The sequence below is a fragment of the Ptychodera flava genome, chromosome 5, assembly GCF_041260155.1.
Source record: "Ptychodera flava strain L36383 chromosome 5, AS_Pfla_20210202, whole genome shotgun sequence".
Lineage (NCBI taxonomy): Eukaryota > Metazoa > Hemichordata > Enteropneusta > Ptychoderidae > Ptychodera > Ptychodera flava.
Genome location: NC_091932.1, coordinates 15,483,727 through 15,505,723, shown reverse-complemented (window position 1 = coordinate 15,505,723; position 21,997 = coordinate 15,483,727). Strand labels below are relative to the sequence as shown.

Genomic DNA, 21,997 nt, shown 5'->3' with positions numbered 1-21,997 from the left:
AACCAGCTTCCTAGGGGGTCAAAATATGACAAGGTTATAGTTCACATGTATTTCTAAGACACTGGGTCAAAAAATTAGGTAAAACGCAATTTCAAAAATGACAGGTGATGTTAAATACATGCGCTATAAAATAACCCATTTTCAGCAGGCTGGAGTTAAATCTGCGCAGAAACGTTCTAAAGCGTGTGCGCGTCCGAATCGTCGCCCTTTACCTTAAAAGGCGATTGTCAGTAATAAAAATAAATGGAAGATCCCATCGTTCATTAGAAGATTTACTTATTTTGCAATTTTCTATTCAATTCAGTGAATGTGTTCATGCTTGTCTGTAATGTTTTGTGATGAATGAGAAACCCATCACATCTGTCAAAATCAAATTTGTAGATGCATAGTGCTCAGGTCTTTCCCTGCCTTGGCAAATGTCCGTACAGCTGTTGTGAGATTTTATTACATCAAGATAATGTTGATACGTATAAATTGACATGCTCACTTGGTATGCATCAGATCAATTACACACGTTATACGCTTAAAACATATATATAATCAACATATGAGTCATTCAGAACAAGGCTCAGAATGGTGACCATGTACATGAAATTTGCATCTTACAACCCCCATTGGCTGAAGTATGAACCAGATATGAACTGAAAATGCTCACTTGTTTCGTTATATATTGCAGTTGTGTGTAAAATTCACTTTTGCCACATGTTTCGACTTCATCGAATGTGTTGTGATCAACATCATGAACAATAGATTAATTTTCAAGGTCATGAAGAATATAAATATATAATTAGCTGAAATAAAAATACTAAATTTCTTTGACTGCTGTCATGGTATCACCACTTTATGTAGCAAGTGTAATTGTCTTTGGTCAAAACCTTCAAGCTATATGCAAAACTGTGAAACCTCATTAGATATGCAAATTAAAAATTACCTTACATAAAAATGTGAAATTACTTTCAATATTCTTTTAACCTGGTATCATCGATGTACATAGCATGTTATGCCAGCTTTGATCAAGTAAATCTCTGTATATATCCCTAATTAAGAAAGTTGTTAAAATATGCAAATTTGGAATTTGCTGAAACAGAAATGCTTAATGACTTTCAAGAATGCTGTATTGAAGTATTTTCAATGTACATAGCAAGTTTCGTCACCTTCAGTAAATTCAATCAAGATATATATCCTTAATTGGGAAAGCTCATTAAATATGAACATTAGAAATTGAAGCAAAAAATCTAATGACTTTGAATAATGTTGTCTCATAGTATCGTTAATGAACATAGCAAATTTCGTCAACTTTGGTAAAGTCAATCAAGATATATATCCCCCTTAAGAAAGTTCGTTAAATATGAAAATTAGAAATAGTCTGAAGAAAAATGCATAATGAATTTCAATAATGTTATATCATAGTATCTTGAATGTACATATCAAGTTTCGTCAATTTTGATCAAGTCAATTCAGATATATATCCCTAATTAGAGAAATTCATTAAATGTGCAAATTAGCAATTACCTTTCATGTCACCCCTTTATACCTTTCACGACTGATATATCTTAGTGTGATCAATATGTTTAGCAAATCTCATCAAATTGTGCGCAGTCATTCTCCATGAATATCCGTTTTTCTAAAATCATTGATTCTGCAAATGAGCAAAAACTAATCAGTTCTTGCCATTTGCAAACTGAATATATGTACCAGATTAAATTCTGAGCTGATATGCCGTTTTTGAGATATCGGGCCCACAGACAGACTGACAGACAGACACACAGACATCGCTGCAACATGAGCTCAAGTGTGTGAACACGTGAGCTAAAAACTTAAGCTCGTAAAAATGTATCTGCCTACCTTGCATGAAATGTGAACGGAGGTTAGTACAAGTGCGTGAATTTAGTATGAATAATATCCAACCTCTTCCAGCCTTGGTACAGGTTACCAGCTGGGCCTTTAAGGATGAAACAGGCTTGCTACTGAGTTGCTCAAACTGACATGAATCGTAAGGGTCTGCTCATTTTAGTCACCATAAGCCTTTTTAGCTGCCATGGAGCTGTGACTTATAATTGCACGTACAGTGTCAACAAAGTTTTACTAAAATTATGTTTAAGCTGCTTTGCAGCTGCCGATTGAGCTGGCTACAGCTACACGAGTCTGAACTTTGTTTTCACAAATAACAGTACAGCTCTGATCCAATCTACCGTCGACAGGTCAATGCAGATCTGCATGTTTGCTGAGGTCTGATGGGGGTGTGTGAATATCTGTGAGATTAACATAGACTTTGTGGCTGTTGAGTCGCATATATACCCGTATATGGACATACATTGAAGGCATGAATCGTAAGGGTCTGCTCATTTTATTCACCATAAGCCCTTTTTAGCTGCCATGGAGCTGTGACTTATAATTGCACGTACAGTGTCAACAAAGTTTTACTAAAATTATGTTTAAGCTGCTGTGCAGCTGCCGATTGAGCTGGCTACAGCTACACGAGTCTGAACTTTGTTTTCACAAATAACAGTACAGCTCTGATCCAATCTACCGTCGACAGGTCAATGCAGATCTGCATGTTTGCTGAGGCCTGATGGGGGTGTGAAAATTTGTGAGATTAACATAAACTTTGTGGGTGTTGAGTCCCATATATACCCGTATATGGACATACATTGAAGGCAAGGGTCTTAAATTTAGCTATATATTGTGAGTCGTCAATTACATTTTATTTTTATGTATTTTCCGCTGGTGAAAGGGTCATGCTCTCCGAGATAGTTCCAGTCTCGTCAAAAGTCTGATCTGAAACTAACGTTCACCGGATTCTTAAAAATTAATTACTTCTCTTGTACAGGGCCAGCGAAAGTGCCGTCCCATGCTCAAACAACACCAGTACTGTAAAAAGAAGACTGGAGTAGAGTTTTCCTTTGTGAGTGTCTTACAAACTTGCCAGCTTATTCTGTGTATGGTACCTGTATATTTGGCCAAACTGGTACCTAACTACGGTAAGGATGATGATAATCCGTCACTTGTTTACTCTGTTCCTCTCAGTTATCAACCTCTCTGCCTCAAAATCTGAACCAATATGCAAAGTGTACAACTTTACCCGTGTTGACTGCAGTGGAAGGGAACTGAACAACTTACCGCAGAACATACCGTCATACACGACATACTTGGACCTGTACAGAAACAATATTGCATATCTTCCATCAAATGGATTTGTGCGTTTCAAACAACTTCACTCTCTGGTGCTGTCATCCAATGGCATTACCACTGTTGATTCAACATCGTTCAAAGGGCTGAAAAATCTTCAATATCTGAGCCTCAGTGGAAATTATATCATCATTACTCAAGACACATTCAAGGATTTGTCACAACTAGAAGTACTTGATTTATCTTCGAACAACCTCACCAAAATACCAAATGAACTCTTCTCACCACTTATAAATTTAAAGAATCTGTCTCTCTCAGACAATCACTTTTTATTTATGACTTCTAACTCACTTCATAAATTAGGCAGTCTTCAAAAACTTGATCTCAGCAATACGGGAATATCTATACTGCCTGATGGTATATTTGAAAGTCTGGCGAACTTGAAGGAACTACATCTGGAACATAATAAAATGACATGCTTTCCAAACAAAACACTGCCAGTCCTCGCCAACATAGAAAGTATCTATTTTGACTACAATGAAATTAACCCGAACTGCACGGATGATAAATCTTAAAAATTTCCGAAAACTACAAATGCTGTCATTGTCTTCATGTTTCATGGCAGATGACATCATACCAAATTTTATCTTTGCTGATAAGAAGCCGCATGAAACTGACTTTGCAGGAACCAAAAACCCACCATCTCAAGAAGAAACATTTTACAGTGTGAACAATGGGCCAATTTTGACAATATCTCTAGATGGGAGCAATATAAATGCAGATTCACTGGAAAGACTTCTGTATGGATTTAAATACAGTAAAATAAGAGAACTCTCCTTGAACAGTTTACAGGGGCCGCTGTCAACGATGACCGACTCAACATTGAGAGGTTTGAAAGACACAAAATTGAAAACTCTTCGACTTCAAAAAAATCGGTTATCCTCTCTGCGTTCAGGAGTTTTTCAGTGGCTTCCATTCTTAGAAGAATTGAGAATTCAAGGGACATCGCTAAGCAATATCTCCTCTGATACTTTCATCGGTTTGGCTAGTTTGAAGATCTTTGAGCTTTCTTTCACCAGCCTGCGCGTTTTACCTGCAGGAGTTTTTGCTCCTTTGAAGAGTCTGGAGGAACTTTATCTGAATGGAAATCACTTCAAAAATTTCACTGAATTGCTACATAACATGGGGAGATTTTCAAGAATGACTCATCTCGACCTACACAATAATAAATTCTCTGGCATAATTCCTCCAAACATTTCTGCTTATCTACCATCTCTGAGATATTTAGATATTGGTGGTAACAATTTCATCGCGATTCATCCCACTTCTTTCTCTTCCCTATTACAACTGGAAATACTGGATATATCTGGAAACAGGCGCTTAAAATTTCACGATAAAGTGTTTTTGTTGCCATCTCTTCAGGTACTTGACATTAATTACAGTAGGAAGGACTCAGTACATCTATATTCCACACACTCTCTTAGGGATGCAAAAAATTTGCAAGAGTTGTATGTGTCATTTATTACGCTTACAAAAATGCATGTAGAAGACATGCCAAGACTTAAAGCTCTGTTTGTTACAGATAGGACTTTGCAACCTTTATTTCTATGTCCTCATTTTAAAGTAATGTATAAAATACTCCATTCTTTAGCAATTCATACATTCAGTCTTACAGCAATGTGCATAGACGTCGAAGAACACATGCATTCAAGCCAGTTCTTTTCCATAGAAAGTTTATATATCTCTGAATGTAATTTTAAGTCTTATTCCAGTCTACATTCCTTTCTTAGACTATTTCCTAATGTAAAGAACCTCAGTATTCAAGACGTCCCTGCATTAACAAGTATCAACCAAATTCCACCAACTGACAAGTTAGAGCAACTAAGGATAGTCAACACTCCCATCACATCTTTTGATACAGATTTGCTTGGGGGTCAGAAAAATCTGATGAAAGTAGAAATCCTGTCAGGAAAGTTTAACTGTTTACACTGCAATATGAAACCATTCATAGACTGGATGAAAAATGATGAAAGGGCACAACTTGTTTTAAACTATCCAATGTGCGATATTCCACATCAGATGTCCATATATAGCTTACAGTTTGGATGGGAATGCAATCAGGCATTTCTGATATCTGTACCAATAGTGTGCATTGCTGTATTTCTCACAGTTTGTATTGTACTTGCTGTTCGCTTTCGATGGCACATTCGTTATGTGATTTTCCTTGGAAGGCTGAGATGTGGAGGTTATAAGCTTCAAGTAAATGATGACGAGCAGCCATTGAATAAAAAGTATGACGCATTTGTTTGTTACAATGAACATGACAGAGATTGGGTGTGGCAGCAGTTAGTTCCCAATTTAGAAAACATTGATCCACCGAATTTTAAACTGTGTCTTCATGAACGTGACTTTATGCCAGGTACTGACATTTTCGAAAACATTTTGGATAGCATTGATAACAGCCATAAAACTATGTTGGTACTGTCACCTCACTTTGCTGAGAGTGAATGGTGTTATTTTGAAATGAGAATGGCGCAGAGTTGTCTCTTTGACGAGAAACGAGATGTTCTGATTCTTGTTTTGTTGGAGGAAATCCCTGATGCTGTAATGCCACGAGTTTTGCGTAAAATTTTACTGACAAAGAAGTACATCACATGGGTGGAAAATGAAGCAGGGAGGAGACTTTTCTGGAAGAACTTGAAGTTAGGTCTTGGGTCAGACAATAGAGTCAACAGGATCGCTGATGTTTAACTGTTATTTCTCTTCTGTGTATAGTGAAACTCTGCCCCATTTATAGAGAAGAAAATGTATGTCATCAGTGTATTGTCTTCAATGATCTGTTACTGTATTGCTTTTTTACTTGGCCGAGTCACCTTTTCACACTTCCGTGCGATAAGGTGTCGAATGGAAATTAACTGTATTACGAACCGGGCGAGGATAGCATATGATCAAAATATCAATACAAGTCATCTGAATGACATGTTGAACAGAAAAACCATTGCTTTATGAAGTGACCTTAAGTTTGTGTTCCAGTGTGTGCAAAAAGACAGCTATCCTGTATACAATGTATTAAGTTTTTCATGACTGTACTAAAGCATTTTTAATCACTCTTTCCCTTCATAAGATTATAAACAAGAATTTATGAGTGTTTTAACTTTTACTTCGCTGTATTTTATTCCTGCAGATAAGCAAGGTTATATATAGAAAGTTCAGTTGGGAATTACGATGTACCATTTTGTTCCTGCAGATTAACAAGTTTTTCATGACTGTGCTCAAAACAAATTGATTTTTCAGCCATTCTTTTCCTGCAGATAAACAAGAATTTATTAGTATTGTAACTTTTACATAGCTGAACCCGGAATAAGTTATATTTCATCGGCCCTATCAATGCTGCAGGCAAGCAAGTTTTACATTTATCTGTATTCGGAATTACATTGTACCATTTTTCATGACTGTAATCAAAATAAATTTGTTTTTCAACCATTTCAATCCTGCAGATATGAGTGTTGTAACAAACATTCGCTTTACTAAGAACAAATTTGTTTCATCAATAATGAGAAAACAATAATATATTTAGTGAATATTATTCAAGTTTCTCTTGATTGTGAACTATGCCCATCAGTGGTATGTATTAATATGAAAGTGTAATCTGTGAAGCAATCTAGCCTGCTCTGTTGTCCATAAGATGTACAAGTCCCTATGCATGTGGAAACACTTTTGAAATATCAGGAAATATAAAACTGTTGCTAAAATAATGTCTGTTGACCAATGGCTTATTTCAGTCAGTTGCCCAGAATATAAAGGAGGTGACTGATGGAATATCCTTCAGATGTATTGTGAAAAGCTTCCTCGATGAGACCACTTCCTGGACTTTGTATTTGTATCAAGCTATCATACTTTAACCAGCAAAAGCTACAACTGGCCGCGATTATACTCTTCGGATCCAGTTATAGAAAGGACACATTATACTCTAAATATAATCCCCTCCCCTATTTGGCCAAACAATCATAATATATTTGATGAAGTCGAAAACTTGCGCTTTAAGGGCGTCCTGAAAATTAAAAAAATGCGTTCAGGAAAGTAAATTTTGATGGATTTTTCCTTTCATCTAAGTGCGTCTTCTTTTTTGTCAAGCCTTCTCTGGCTGATTTTTTTTTCAAAGACATTTGCTGGGAATCTTTTTTCCGAAATTTTTCAGATACCCCTCATCGTTATCAAATGGTCCCCCCTTACTAGATATTATGACCATGTCAATGTATCGTGATTGAACTTATGCAGAAACATGATGTACCTTCCGCCTGTACGTGTGTTATTACCATTTTGTATCTAGTAGTTAGTGGGATAGCAACGACAATTAGAAATGATATACATACTCAGACAATGATGAGCGGCTCACTAATCCATGTTACAGAAGGAACACATTAGCTATTATCACTTTTTGCAGCTGCACATAAAATAAGTAATTTTATTCAAATCACGATTACTCCACTTGTGTACGCAAGCTCAAAACGCAAATCTCGGTTGATCAGACTTGCCCCATGTCTGTTGGTCTAGACATCTTACAATAGATTAAGGTGAGGTGATTGACCAAGCTATTTTCTTTGGAAAGAAGTATGCTTTCAAGTGAGCGAATTGTGCATAAGTTAAAAGTTGTTCATTGTGTGCCACTGTGATATTTTAAAAGGCAATTGTTAGTCATGAAAAATAAATGGGAGATCCCCTCGTTGATTTGAAAATTTACTAATTTTGTAATTTTCTATTCAATTTAGTGAATATGTTCCTGTTTGTCTCTAATGTGCTGAGATGAATGAGAGATCCATCACGTCTGCCAAAATCAAATTTGTGGATACATAGTGCTCAGGTCATTTCCTGCATTGGCAAATGTCCTTGCAGCTGTTGTGAGATTTTGAGCATCGAAATTCAAACCACATAAATTGACATGTTCAATCGGTATGCATCGGATGAATGACACACTTTTACGCACTTCAAGCGTAATCAATAGTATACTGAGTCATATTATAATAGAACAAGGCTCAAAATGGTGACCCTGTATAAAGGTTGCATCATAAAACCTTCACTGACTGAAGTATGAAAAACTGAGCTAGTATAAAGCTGTATCTGCCTACCTTGCATGAAATGTGAACGGAGGTTAGTACAAGTGTGTGAATTTAATATGCATAATATCCAACCTCGTCCAATTTTGGTACAAGTTACCAGCTGGACATTTAAGGGTGAAACAAGCTTGCTACAGAGTTGCCCAAGCTGACAGAAATCGTAAGGGTCTGCTTATTTTTTTTCACCATGAAGCCTTTTTAGCTGCCACGGAGCTGCGACTAATAATTACACCTAGAGTGTCAAGAATGTTTTACTAACATAGCATGGCAGCTGCCGACAGAGCTTGCAAGAGCTACACGAGTCTGAACTTTGTTTTCACGAATAATTGCATCTGAAGCAGACATGGTATAACTCTAAATATCGTGTAAGCTGGTGTGAACCGGTGCAGCTCTGATCCCATCTACCGTCAGCAGTTCAATGCAGATCTGCCTGTTTGTCAAGGCCTGATGGGTGTGAATATATGTGAGATTAATGTAAACTTGTTGGTGTTTGAGTCATATATATATATATATATATATATATATATATATATATATATATATATATATATATATATATATATATATATATATATATTATATATATATATATATATATATAATATATATATACCCGTATATGGACGTCGACATACATTGAAGTCGAGGGTCATAAAGTTAGCTATATATTGAGAGTCATCAATTAGGGACTGGTCAGTTTCTTCAGCCGGGGTGGATTTATTTTCCTGACGTCAAAAAGTGGTTGACCCCAATCCAAACTTTCAAAAAACAGGGTAACCCCCGCGCGCGAAAAAAGTACGATATAAATTCAATTTTATTATATATATATATATATATATATATATATATATATATTATATATATATATATATATATATATATATATATATATATATATATGAGGTATATTTTAAACTTTCAGTCATTCTATTTTTAATGAAATTGTCGTCATGTCAGTTGTTAGATAGGAACGTCAAAGTGTGAATGTTAAAGTTTGAAAGAGCTGTGAATGTATCTAACACTTTCTATGCATAACCAGATGTCCAGGACTGTTGTAGGTAAATTGATGTCAATCATTAATATAAAAGAGAGAAAATTAGTAAATCAGAAACTTTGATGGACGTTTAGACATCGAGTTACACATCCTAAGAACCTTAGAGAGCTAATCTTATAATCTGATGTACATCTGATGTACATCTGATGTACGCACACCAGTGTCTAAGGGGATCTTTTCTTTCATATTGAAACCATAAAAGCACATCAAGATATTTCTGACATATAAACTGCCTTTTGTTAACAATTATTTTAGTCATGAAAAAAGTACCCTTTTACAGAAAACCTGTGAAACAAAGCAAAGTAGTTGATAAATGAAAATGAAATATATCTTGTCATTTTTCTCTCTAAAGTATGCCACTGTATCCAATATATTGCGAAATATATGTACATGTTGCTTTCTTATACTGAATTATCATAGAGAAAACAGAAAAGTATCAGGAACTTGTCATGATTTTCATATGAATTGCAGATTTCATAACGATTGTTACACTTTGCGAAACAAACTTTCAACATGCAGACATCAAGATATTTCTAATATATATCTCTGATATGTCTGATATTTTAAAGCAACGCTCCCAAAGGGCATGCCGAAAAATATAAAAAAATACAGATATACAGATATCTATGATTTATCCCTGTATATGTCTGATATATTAAAGTCACGGGCTTGCTGAAAAATATGTCTGCTTATGATAGTTACGCGCGCGAAGGGCGCGCCGAAAAATGCAACTGAATAATCAAACCTATGGCTGGCACGATGCATTTTAGGCAAGTATGAGCCTGTGTCGAAATTAAAAAACACCCTAACCCCTGCATTTGGCATTTCAAAAACACGGTGACCCCCGATCATCAAAGTCAAAATGAATCCACTGCCTCCTCCCCCGGGCCGAAGAAACTGATCAATCCCTTAGATTGTTTTTTCCCGCTCCTAAAAGGGCCAGACTCCCCGAGATAGTTCCAGTCCCGTCAAAATCTGAGGTGAAACTTTAACGTTCACCGGATTTAAAAATTAATAATTACTTCTCTTTTAGAGGGCCATAACACCCGGAGGAAGTGCCGTCCCATGCTCATACAACACCGGTACCAGTACTGTCAAAGGAGGACTGGAGTAAGTTTTCCTCTGTGAGTGCCTTACAGACTTGTCAGTGTATTCGGTGTATGGTACATGTATATCTGGCCAAACTGGTACCTAACTACGGTAAGGATGATGATAACACGTCACTGGTTCACTCTGTTCCTCTCAGTTATCAACCTCTCTGCGTCACAGTCGGAACCAATATGCAAAGTGTACAAGACCAACCGTGTTGACTGCAGTGGAAGGGAACTGAACAACTTACCACAGAACATACCATCGTACACGACAGACTTGGACCTGTACAATAACAACATTGCATCCCTGCCACCAAACGGATTTGTGCGTTTCAAACAACTTCACTCTCTGGTCCTGTCATCCAATCGCATTACCAGTGTTGATTCAACATCTTTAAAAGGGCTGAAAAATCTTCAATATCTGAGCCTCAGTGGAAATAAGATCGTCCTTACTCTAGACGCATTCAAGGATTTGTCAAAACTAAAAGTGCTTAGTTTATCATCAAACAGCTCGATCAAAATACCAAACGACCTCTTCTCACCACTTAAAAATTTAAAGAATCTGTCTCTCTCAGACAATCACTTTTTGATTTTGTCTTCCATTTCATTTCATAAATTAGGCAGTCTTCAAACACTTGATCTCAGCAGTACGGGAATATCTATCCTGCCTGATGGTATATTTGAAAGTCTTGCAAACTTGAAGGAACTAGCTCTGAAACAAAATGATATGGTATGCTTTCCAAACAACGCATTGCAAGTCCTCACCAACATAGAAAATATATATTTTGACGACAATAAAATGAACCAGCCGAGCTGCACGGATATAATTCTTAAAAATTTCCAAAAATTAAAAATGCTGTCATTGTCTTCAAGTTTTACGCAAGATGCTATCATACCAAATTTTATCTTTGCTGATAAGAAACCGCATGAAACTGACTTTGAAGGAACCAAAGATCTACTATCTCAACAAGGAACATTTGACAGTGCAAACGGTGAACCGATTTTTACAATATCTCTGTATGGGAATAACATCAATGCGGATTCACTTGAAAGACTTCTCTATGACTTTAAATACAGTAAAATAAGAAAACTCTCCTGGTACAGTGGAAGGGGGCTGCTGTCACACAATGACCGACTCAACATTGAGAGGTTTGAAAGACACAAAATTGAAAATTCTTCAACTTAAACGACATTGGTTATCCTTACGGTCAGGAGTTTTTCAGTGGCTTCCGTTCTTGGAAGAATTGAGACTTTTAGGGATAGGGGCATTCAGCTCTAGCCAATTTGATATCTTCCCTTATACTTTCATCGGTTTGACAAGTTTGAAGACCTTTGAGCTTTCTTTCACCAGCCTGCGGGTTATACCGGCAGGAGCTTTAGCTCATTTGAAGAGTCTGGAGGAACTTTATCTGCATGGAAATCGCTTTGAAAATTTCACTGAATTGCTACACAACATGGGAAGATTTTCAAGACTGACTTATCTCAAGCTAGACAACAATAAGTTCTCCGGTATGATTCCTCCAAACATTTCTGCTTATCTACCATCTCTGAGATATTTAGATATTGGTGGTAACAATTTCATCGCGATTCATCCCACTTCTTTCTCTTCCCTATTACAACTGGAAATGTTGGATATATCTGGAAATAGCCTCTTATTCTTTCACAATAAAGTGCTTTCATCGCCATCTCTTCAGGACTTAACATTGACGGCAGTGGTACGGACACAACATTTCACGAGTGGATACAACCTTTCATGGATAATAATAACTTGCAAGAGTTGTATGTGTCATTTCATACGCTTGGACTAATGTTTGTAAAAGACGTACCAAGAGTTAAGGGTTTGACCGTTACAGATACGTCTTTGCAACCTTTTGCATTTTGTAATAATTTCGAAGTAATGTATGAAATACTTCATTTGTTAGCTATTCATAAATTCAGTATTTCAGAAATGTGTATAGACGTCGATGAACATGCACATTCCAGCCAGTTCCTTTCCATAGAAAGGTTATATATTTTTCACTGTACTTTTAAGCCTTATTCGAGTCTACATATGTTTCTTAAACTTTTCCCGAATGTAAAAGATCTCAGTATTGAAGAAGTCCCTGGATTCACAAGTATGAACCAAATTCCACAAACTAACAAGTTAGAGCAACTAAGGTTGGTCGCCACTCCAATCACAGCTTTTGATACTGATTTGCTGGCATCTGCGAAAAATCTGATCGAAGTAGAAATCAAGTCAGAAAATTTTAACTGTTACACTGCAATATGAAAAAGTTCATAGACTGGATGGAAAATGATGAAATGGCAACACTTAAATTAGAACATCCAAAATGTGATATTCCACATCAGATGTCCATATATAGCTTACAGTTTGGATGGGAATGCAATCAGGCATTTCTGATCTCTGTACCAATAGCGTGCGTTGCTGTATTTCTCACAGTTTGTATTGTACTTGCTGTTCGCTTTCGATGGCACATTCGTTATGTGATTTTCCTTGGAAGACTGAGATGTGGAGGTTATAAGCTTCAAGTAAATGATGACGAGCAGCCATCGAATAAGAAATATGATGCATTTGTCTGTTACAATGAACATGACAGAGATTGGGTGTGGCAGCAATTAGTTCCCAATTTAGAAGACACTGATCCACCAAATTTTAAACTGTGTCTTCATGAACGTGACTTTATGCCAGGTACTGACATTTTTGAAAACATTCTGGATAGCATTGAGAACAGTCACAAAACCATGCTAGTACTGTCACCTCACTTTGCTGAGAGTGAATGGTGTTATTTTGAAATGAGAATGGCACAGAGTTGTCTCTTTGACGAGAAACGAGATGTTCTCATTCTTGTTTTGTTGGAGGAAATCTCTGATGCTGTAATGCCACGAGTTTTGCGCAAAATTTTACTGACAAAGAAGTGCACCAAATGGGTGGAAAATGAAGCAGGGAGGAGACTTTTCTGGAAGAAATTGAAATTAGACCTTGGGTCAGACAATAGAGTGAACAGGATGGCTGATGTTTAACTATATTTTCTCCTCTGTGTATAGTGAAACTTCCCATCCATACATAAGAATAATGTAAACACGATTGGAACTAATTTGGAATAATTGGATGAAAAAGTAATGCCGATTTCATCTGCAAAATCTCATTCTTTTCTTTTTCTTTTACATTACACACTTGTTTTATGAGTAATTTGTGATATTGCAACATTCAGCTATACGGCACCTAACACTTTTGAGAAATTTGAAAAATATGAAAATCCAATTATCCCAAATTAATTCTATTCGTGTTTGTATGTCATCAGTGCCCTATCTTCAATGGTCTGTTTCTATATTGCTATTTTACTTGACTGGGTCACATTTATACACTTTTGTGGAATGTTTTCAAGTGGGAATTGTAGTATTACCAATTTGACAAGTGTAGCATATGATAAAATTATCAATACAAGTTAAGTCAAGTCAAGTTAATGACATATTGAACAGAGAAACCATTGTCTTATGAAGTAATCTTCATTTTGTGTTCAAGTATGTGCGAAAAGACAGCTCTCCTGTATACAGTGTAGTACTAAGATTTTTTTTTCAATCATGCTTTCCTTCATATAAACAAGAATTTATGAGTGTTGTAACTCTTACTTTGCTGTAATTCACAACAAATTTCTATTTCAAGCAAGTTTATGTATATAAAAGTTTAACATTCCTGTGTTTGGAATTACAATGTACCAGTTTGTTCCTGCAGATTAACAGGTCTTTCATGACAGTACTAAAAATGATATCGGTTTTCAGCCATTCTTTTCCTGCAGATAAGCAAGAATTTATTAGAGCTGTAACTTTTACATTTCTGAACCCAGAACGAATTTATATTTCGTCAACTACCTCATTTCTGCATACAAGCAAGTTACAAGTTTTACACCTCTGTACTCGGAATTACACTGTACCATTCTTTCAGGACTATACCCAAAGAAATTTGTCTTTCAGCAATTTTGTTTCTACAAATATGAGTGTTGTCAGATATATTTGCTATACTAAACATAACTTCATTTCATCAATAAGTGAGAACACATATAATATAGTTGTTATCTATTACTTGAGTTTCAAACATTCACTTGATCATCAGAAAGATGGATTTCGTCTTGGTTAAATTTGCCCTCAGACGCTTGCACCTATGTTAATAGGAATCATATCTGACTGCAATCCAAAAGCCTTAGGTCAAAAGTCATATTTCACGGTCATCGTGTTCGACAAAGACAGCACAGCGCAGCAGAGTCAATGAACAAGGTAATTGATTTGCAAGATCTACAAAGTCAAAATGAATGAAATGAGTTCATTTTGTTTGTCAGGATCTTCTGGCCCTCCTTGCTGTAAGTATTACTTTTGTTGCTGCAACGTTGATATGTCCACAGAAAGGGCACGGCTCGTTAGCAACAGTATCAGTATTTTCCTCATTGTCCATGGATTATTCTCAATGACAATATGGTGTCAGATTTAATTCATGTAATTTCCTCAATTTTTCTTGCATGCTCTGTCATGCCAAGCCAGATTATTGGATTAGATTCATCAGTGTCAACCTTTAGGCAGTAAGATGTTATCTATACATTTTGATGCAAATGCGACAGACAAATGTTTTTGTGATGCTCGTCTCAGAGATGCTAATGACCAATGTACATGAATCCCAGCAAGCCTTGAATGTGTGGCATTATCAGCAACTGTAGATCATAACCAATAATATACACAATTTTTACTCAATTCTCTTAAGACTTTGAATATGTGAGGAAATTTGCAATTGCATCCATGCAGTACTTTTCACATTTTCAATTTTGCTATCCATCCATATTACAATATGTGGATCACACCATATGTGATGATCATATCAAAAATATTACTGCCATGTTCTGGGTCCCATGTGAAATTTTTTCTGCTGCTGCTTATCATGAGAACCTTTCCATACGATGTACCAATTAGTCTTTGTGTTATTCTTTAAAGGTATACAGTCACCAGTAATGTAAATATGCCCATATATGGTCATAGTGGCATTCTGGTATTCAAAATGCCCATGTGAGGGCGCTGTTTTTAAAAAGCGGCCACCCGCTTAAAATGTGTGATTGATTAGATATTCTCTTTCCATTGTGACTGGGGAAAATTGGAACAGGTGACAGTATACTTTTAAGCATGAATCTAGGATCCACAAACGTAAGAGGGCCATCTCCTTTGACCTAATTTTTTTTAAAGCTTTATTAGTATTCTGTTAACTCTTTGAACCGGGCTTGCACATAAATGTCTGATGACGTCATAGAGTACCAGTGGGTCAGGGTGCAAAGGGTTAAAGTAGCTATTGACACTGTACTCAGGCAATTATTACTTAGGTATATGTCTTGTAAGTATATAACTAACATATTGTCTCTTTATACCTTTAAAATTTCAGAACTTACATAGTTGGTATTGTTGTGGCCAGAATTGCAGATAGTTTTCCATAGAAGGCTAAAATAAAATGAAACAAGTCATCGTTGATGACACAGTCCCCACTTGTTAATGGGTACTTTGATTATATGTCATATTGGATCGTATCACATTACAAATTGACATGCATATGTATGACATTAGTCAATCTCCTTGTATCAACTTTGAATAAATTCGCTTGATACATGTCTGAGTATTATGGCTTTGTACATGAAAACATCGTAATAAAATGGCTGCCTAGCGGCCATATTGGATCGTATCACAATACAAATCGACGTACATATGTATGACATAGGTCAATGTCCTTGTACCAACTTTGAATAAAATTGGTTGAGATATGCCTGAGTTATGGCTCTGTACATGAAAAAATTGTAATAAAATGGCCGCCTGGCAGCCATATTGGATCGTATCACAAAACAAATCAACGTGCATATCTATGACATTGGTCAATGTCCTTGTACCAACTTTGAATAAAATTGGTTGAAACATGTCTGAGTTATGGCTTTGTACATGAAAAAATCGTAGCAAAATGGCCGCATGGCAGCCATATTGGATTGTTTCACAAAACAAAATGATGTGCATATCTATGACATTGGTCAATGTCCTTGTACCAACTTTGAATAAAATCGGTTGAGATATGCTTGAGTTATGGCTCTGTACATGAAAAAATTGTAATAAAATGGCCGCCAGGCGGCCATATTGGATTGTATCACAAAACAAATCGATGTGCATATCTATGACATTGGTCAATGTCCTTGTACCAACTTTGAATAAAATTGGTTGAAACATGTTTGAGTTATGCCCCCTTACATGAAAAAATTGTAATAAAATGGCCGCCTGGCGGCCATATTGGATCGTATTACAAAACAAATCGACGTGCATATCTATGACATTGGTCGATGTCCTTGTACCAACTTTGAATAAAATCGGTTGCAACATGTCTGAGTTATGGCTCTGTACATGAAAAAATCGTAATAAAATGGCCGCCTGGCGGCCATATTGGATTGTATCACAAAACAAATCGATGTGCATCTGTATGACATATGAAGTAATCCTTGTACCAAGTTTGAATGAAATCCCTCCCTGCATCTCTGAGATATCTGCGTGAACGGACGGACGCACGGACAGACGCACGCACAGACATGACCAAACCTATAAGTCCCCCGGACGGTGTCGTGGGGACTAATAAACCAAGTCAAACTCATTTTGTGTTTATGGTTTTATTAACATTTGTCATGCATGCAACAATTACAACAGGATATGTCTGACTATTCACAAAAAGTGGAAGAAAATGTGTTTCACTGGACTTTCAGTGTAACAAAAGAGTGTGTATGATGATGAAGGAAATCTCATAGAAATGCATTGAAAAGGTAGAGTTTGTTTCAGTTTTCATGCTTCAATGAGAACAGGGTTTATCTGTACTTACGAATGTTTGAGTTTCTCATAAATTTTAACCAGTCATAAGGCTTTGAAATGAAACTGTAAAATACACCATTTGTTATTACTTTTGAACCATTGTGCACAAGTCGATGATATTGTTCACACAATGTAGACATAAACAAAGTATGACACGCAGGTCAAAGTACCTTGACAGCAATGAGGCTCTTAAAAATCACACATGTGATGCTGTAAAAACCAAATTTCTCTGCCATACTATTGGTTAATTTTCTCAGAGAAGTTTCAAAATCACTATGAACAAGATGCAATGTCATCTCTTAATACATTTTAGTGTCTTGTCTGATAGTTTCCATGCAAATTGAAAAAATTGTAAGACCAGAAAGGGTGGGAGCTTTCACATTTTGATGAAGGATACACTAACACATTGTAAGTTCCACAGGCAAAATTGAAGGATTCAATGTGTTTGAGGACAACCCTTTCATTCTACTGAATTTCAATTATACTTTTACATTTCTTGAACATCATTTTTTGACATGTGAAAAATGAAAGTCTAAATCCACTTTTCCAGTCATGTCTACTTCCATAACGTCATTTCTACATTATTTATCATTGCTTTTTATTTTAAATATTATGAAAATTACTGTTTAGTGAAAACTGTTTCAATAGCATGTTCCTTCTGTATGCTAATAATTGCAGTTGAACCACAGATTCGCAACATTACAAATGCACTCTTGAAAAATAAAAGAGCACAGTTAATAAATCACCGAAGCTTTTCTGCTTGATTTTGTTGTGATGGGAAACTGCTTTCGACTTCTGAAATGATCATGATGATGATGAGGTGTGTATTTGATTAAAGAGTTTATCCTTGATGACCTGTGACATCAAACCATGTATAACTTCAATGGTTGTCTTGCAGCTGTGGATGGAATTACACAGGAAATACAGTCAGGCAGGGGAGGCAATAATGCTTATATAAATCATACACATGTATGGGCATGAAGTCTTGTCTTGCTTTTTTTCTGTTTGCTGGTCAAAAAGACTAACTTGTTTCTCTGAAATGTTCTGTTATTTGACCTGAAGGATGCCAACAGTGAGATTTTGTGAAACTTTGGAAAGTGCATTTTTAAACAACTTGGACAAACTTTGTCAACATAAGTAATAATCAAGGTTAATGACTTTTCTTGACTTTATTAATATAATTGACATCTTTATTGAAAATATAGGCTAGTAAATATTCATGAAAAGATTTATTCTTTCTATGAAATTCACTGCTTCATCAAAATTGTGTATAGCTAGAATTAACTAACTACAGAATTCAATAGAAAATCTTCGAAATCCTGCCTAACTGAGATACTCACCTATCTCTGGTTGCTTTAGCCAGTTTGTCTTCCGATTTCTTATCATGATGATCCATTAACATGAATCCACCACGTCCAAGTTGTGTTTCCGACTGTTCTAGTTTCTCAGAGAGATCACAGATCTGGCCTGTGGTATAATCAGCATTCTACATAGATAGGAGTAAGAGATAAATGGCATGAAAGTAACAAATAGAATATCCATCTAATTAATCCATTCCAAGATGTAGAATCAGCCAAATAAAACCATTAGGCTTGTACAATCCCATCAGCTTGACTAACCTGTCTACACCTATACCAATTAATATCTTCATTTACCGAGATTCAATCAAATACACAATACTCTACCTCTTACTAACTTATTTATTATTATACTACCATGCCCTGCCAGTCGCATTTTGATTGGTGGAGCTGAACACGTGACTGACCACAATTACACAGTAATGGTTTGTTTACATGCCCGTGAATATGAATAATAAGATTAACAACTCAAAGTATCGTATCTTGACAGCTCAAACGTAAAGCATAATCAATTACAAAATAAAATGGAGCACTTGTTGGTCAAGTTGAGATATTTTTTTCTGAAAACATCTCCGGATTTGCCAATTTTTTTCAGTGCGCGTGACAGTGCGTCGCGTAATGCTCAGTTTCTGGGGCCCAGTTGTCGTTTGCTCCTGAAATTTTCGGAAATATTGACGGTTGTCTTGGGTTTGCTGATAATATAATGGAAATGACAGACTCCGCTCTGACCATTAACGTTTATTTGTGGGCACGGGCTCGAGGAAAGCCAAATTAACGGGCTCGGCAAGCCTCGCCTGTTTTTTTTTTTGGCTTTCCTCTCGCCCTTGCCCACAAATAAACGTTAATGGTCAGCGCTTCGTCCGTTATTTCTATATACAGCCTACCATTATGATCTATCTTAAACCTAATTAACTTGTTTTACTCTTTAATGAACATTTATTTGTCCACCATTCCACTACGACCCACTCTATTCTTTAACTAACACCTATGATTGACAAAAATCAACCCGCTACAGTCTGAGTACTTCCCCTTCCTCTATGTATAGCTACAGTCCCATCATCCATCATGTATCTGCTCAACTAATAATTTAAAGTAATCTCTAATGAATATGATGTTTGTCAATTTTTCTGTTTATCAGGACAACATACATCAGTTAAAGTGATGCCACTACCAATGGACAGGTAGAGGGATCTCATGTCTCCCAAGTCTTTTGAATAATTAAAGTGCACAGAATACCTTCGACTATTAGCGGTATTACTAATTTCCTCCCTTCAGTTCAATAGATTTGCTGAATGTTACACATCACCTTTTAAAACGTCTTCAATAGACAGTACGTTTGAACTCACAGTTATTAAGCTAGATGAACTTAGTGTGTTGACCCAGTATTTATTCCACAATGACTCCAGCAGTCTCCTGTCCAGAGCCGACTTGAAGTATGAGATTTCCAAAGTGTAGTATTGTTTACAATGCACACCAAAGTCTTCTATTTTATTCAGTGGGATGGTCTGGTATTCTGAAGGACCCTCATCTGGTGGTTTATATCCCTGATGAAGAACATTAGGATATTTTAGCCATTAAACAGTTAAGAGGGTATACCTATAGGATCTGGGCATCGTGACCACAGAATGCAAATATCTACATGTACCATAAGCGTATTCTGTTTGCTGTGATGTGGTTGGTTTGGAGCTGAATCATTGAAACAAAAACATAAAAAATATGTTAAACTTAACATAGTTTCTTTCTGTGTCTTTCGTTTTCCAAAGAAAGAGTATATCAGAATCTAGAATACCTCAAGCTACAAGGTTTCGCTTATTACAAGGTTTCGCTTAGGCACATAGATGGACCATTTTATAAAAGCCCTATGAAAGCAGAAAAGTTTTTTTCTTTCCTATTGTGTGCACATCAACTGATGCATCAGACACATTTTCTCACATTTGGTAGAATTTAAGGGTTCCATGTTTTCACATGGGAAGGACTCACCTTTGGATATGTTCTAAATGCGCCAATGTTGACTTTTCCAGCGGAGATTGTTCTTGTTGGATCAATCTATTCATAAAAGGTGAACGAAATCACATATGACAGATGTTAAAATATGCAACCATACTTTTGATCTCTTGGGTCTAACCTGAAAACTTAAGAACTACCAATGCATACATGCATAAAAGTTTCGACAAACATAACTCGTGGAAAAAGAGATAACTATTCATCTAACTTTTACTCGGCTTGATCACAATCAAAGACCTGATTAGACTTATTGGCAAAGTACTCAAAATAAACCTGTATTGATGGTTCTTCATGATGAAAGCTATGGACTACAAACAAACAAGAGACAAAGCAGATCTTCAAGCATTATTTCAGATACTTTTGATGTTATTTGGCTGGGATGTGTGAGTATGTGTGGTGTTATTTTGACTATGTGCTTCTTCCTTCCAGGCAATGTTTCAATTTTTGCAGAGTTGATTTTTTTGAGGTCAACTGATATTTTACTATACAGCCACTAACTGTCCAGAATGATATGTCTGACCTCCTTCAAGACAATATTTCAACTTTTGCAGAGTTGATTTCTTCATGATCGACTGATATTACTAAAGACTATCGTTCCACCTGATAGTGTTGGCAATTCCTCAATTAATACAGTTTTTCTACTTCCAGTATTGCAAACAATTCAACATTAACTCCTGTAGAGAGAAATTTGGTAATTAAGGGAGTCCATTTTCTACCATAACTGACATCAATTCTTGATTTAATGTTACGAAATATTGACTGAATTTTTGTTTTGTACATGACATTGTTTTCTTTCTGCTTGTCGATTGTTGGTGTCCATGTACTGGGTACATGTACATGTTGTGTCCATTTACCAGGTACATACATGCTGTATCCATTTACTGGGTGCAGCATGACTTAACACTCTATCACTAATTTTATTAGCCCATTACTAACAGCTATGGATGGATCCGACTGTCGATTTAATCACTGATTGTTGACTCAATCTCAAAAGGTGAAACTGGCATGAAAACAATAGTACAAGGAGTGACAGAGAACTTACAACAATAGCAACAAATGGTTCTTGAAACTGCTGGTTCAGCATCTGTGTGCCAACATCAATGCCAGACAACCAACATCCATAACCTGGGTGACTGTGATACCAGCCAATGGCATTCTCTAATCTTCCAACCTACAGAGTAACAAAAAGGTGACAAATGAGATTATGTTCAAGTTATCCAGAATGTATTGCCTGAATTTTAAAAATTTTAACTTGACAATTCTCAAATGATCATTACAAAGACATTGCAAAGATCTGTAACACAGATGCATACCAATCTCTATATCATTTTGTAACAGTTAAACAACACTCAATTCGACAAGAAAAATGCAGACTGGACA

The 21,997-nt window shown here is 36.2% G+C and overlaps 3 protein-coding genes across 3 annotated transcripts in view; 2 read left to right on the top strand and 1 right to left on the bottom strand.

Annotated features, from left to right (window-relative positions):
• Window positions 1–10,503: 10,503 nt before the first annotated feature.
• LOC139132725 (leucine-rich repeat-containing protein 15-like) lies at window positions 10,504–11,574 on the top strand. The gene has a single exon (XM_070698991.1). The coding sequence runs from the start codon at window positions 10,504–10,506 to the stop codon at window positions 11,572–11,574; it is 1,071 nt and encodes a 356-aa protein (XP_070555092.1).
• Window positions 11,575–12,653: 1,079 nt separating this feature from the next.
• Window positions 12,654–13,409, top strand: LOC139132724 (toll-like receptor 2 type-2). Its single transcript, XM_070698990.1, has one exon. It carries the CDS (start codon window positions 12,654–12,656, stop codon window positions 13,407–13,409), a length of 756 nt encoding a protein of 251 aa, XP_070555091.1.
• A 3,634-nt stretch (window positions 13,410–17,043) lies between these two features.
• The window catches only part of LOC139133124 (COP9 signalosome complex subunit 5), a 31,446-nt gene continuing 26,492 nt past the window's right edge, over window positions 17,044–21,997 (bottom strand). The window contains exons 3-7 of the mRNA XM_070699541.1: window positions 21,660–21,788; window positions 20,594–20,659; window positions 19,960–20,157; window positions 18,596–18,741; window positions 17,044–18,153 (exon numbers count right to left, since the gene is read on the bottom strand). Of these exons, the coding sequence (XP_070555642.1) occupies window positions 18,060–18,153; window positions 18,596–18,741; window positions 19,960–20,157; window positions 20,594–20,659; window positions 21,660–21,788 (633 nt within the window). The 3' untranslated portion in view covers window positions 17,044–18,059. The remainder of the gene's footprint in view (window positions 18,154–18,595; window positions 18,742–19,959; window positions 20,158–20,593; window positions 20,660–21,659; window positions 21,789–21,997) is intronic.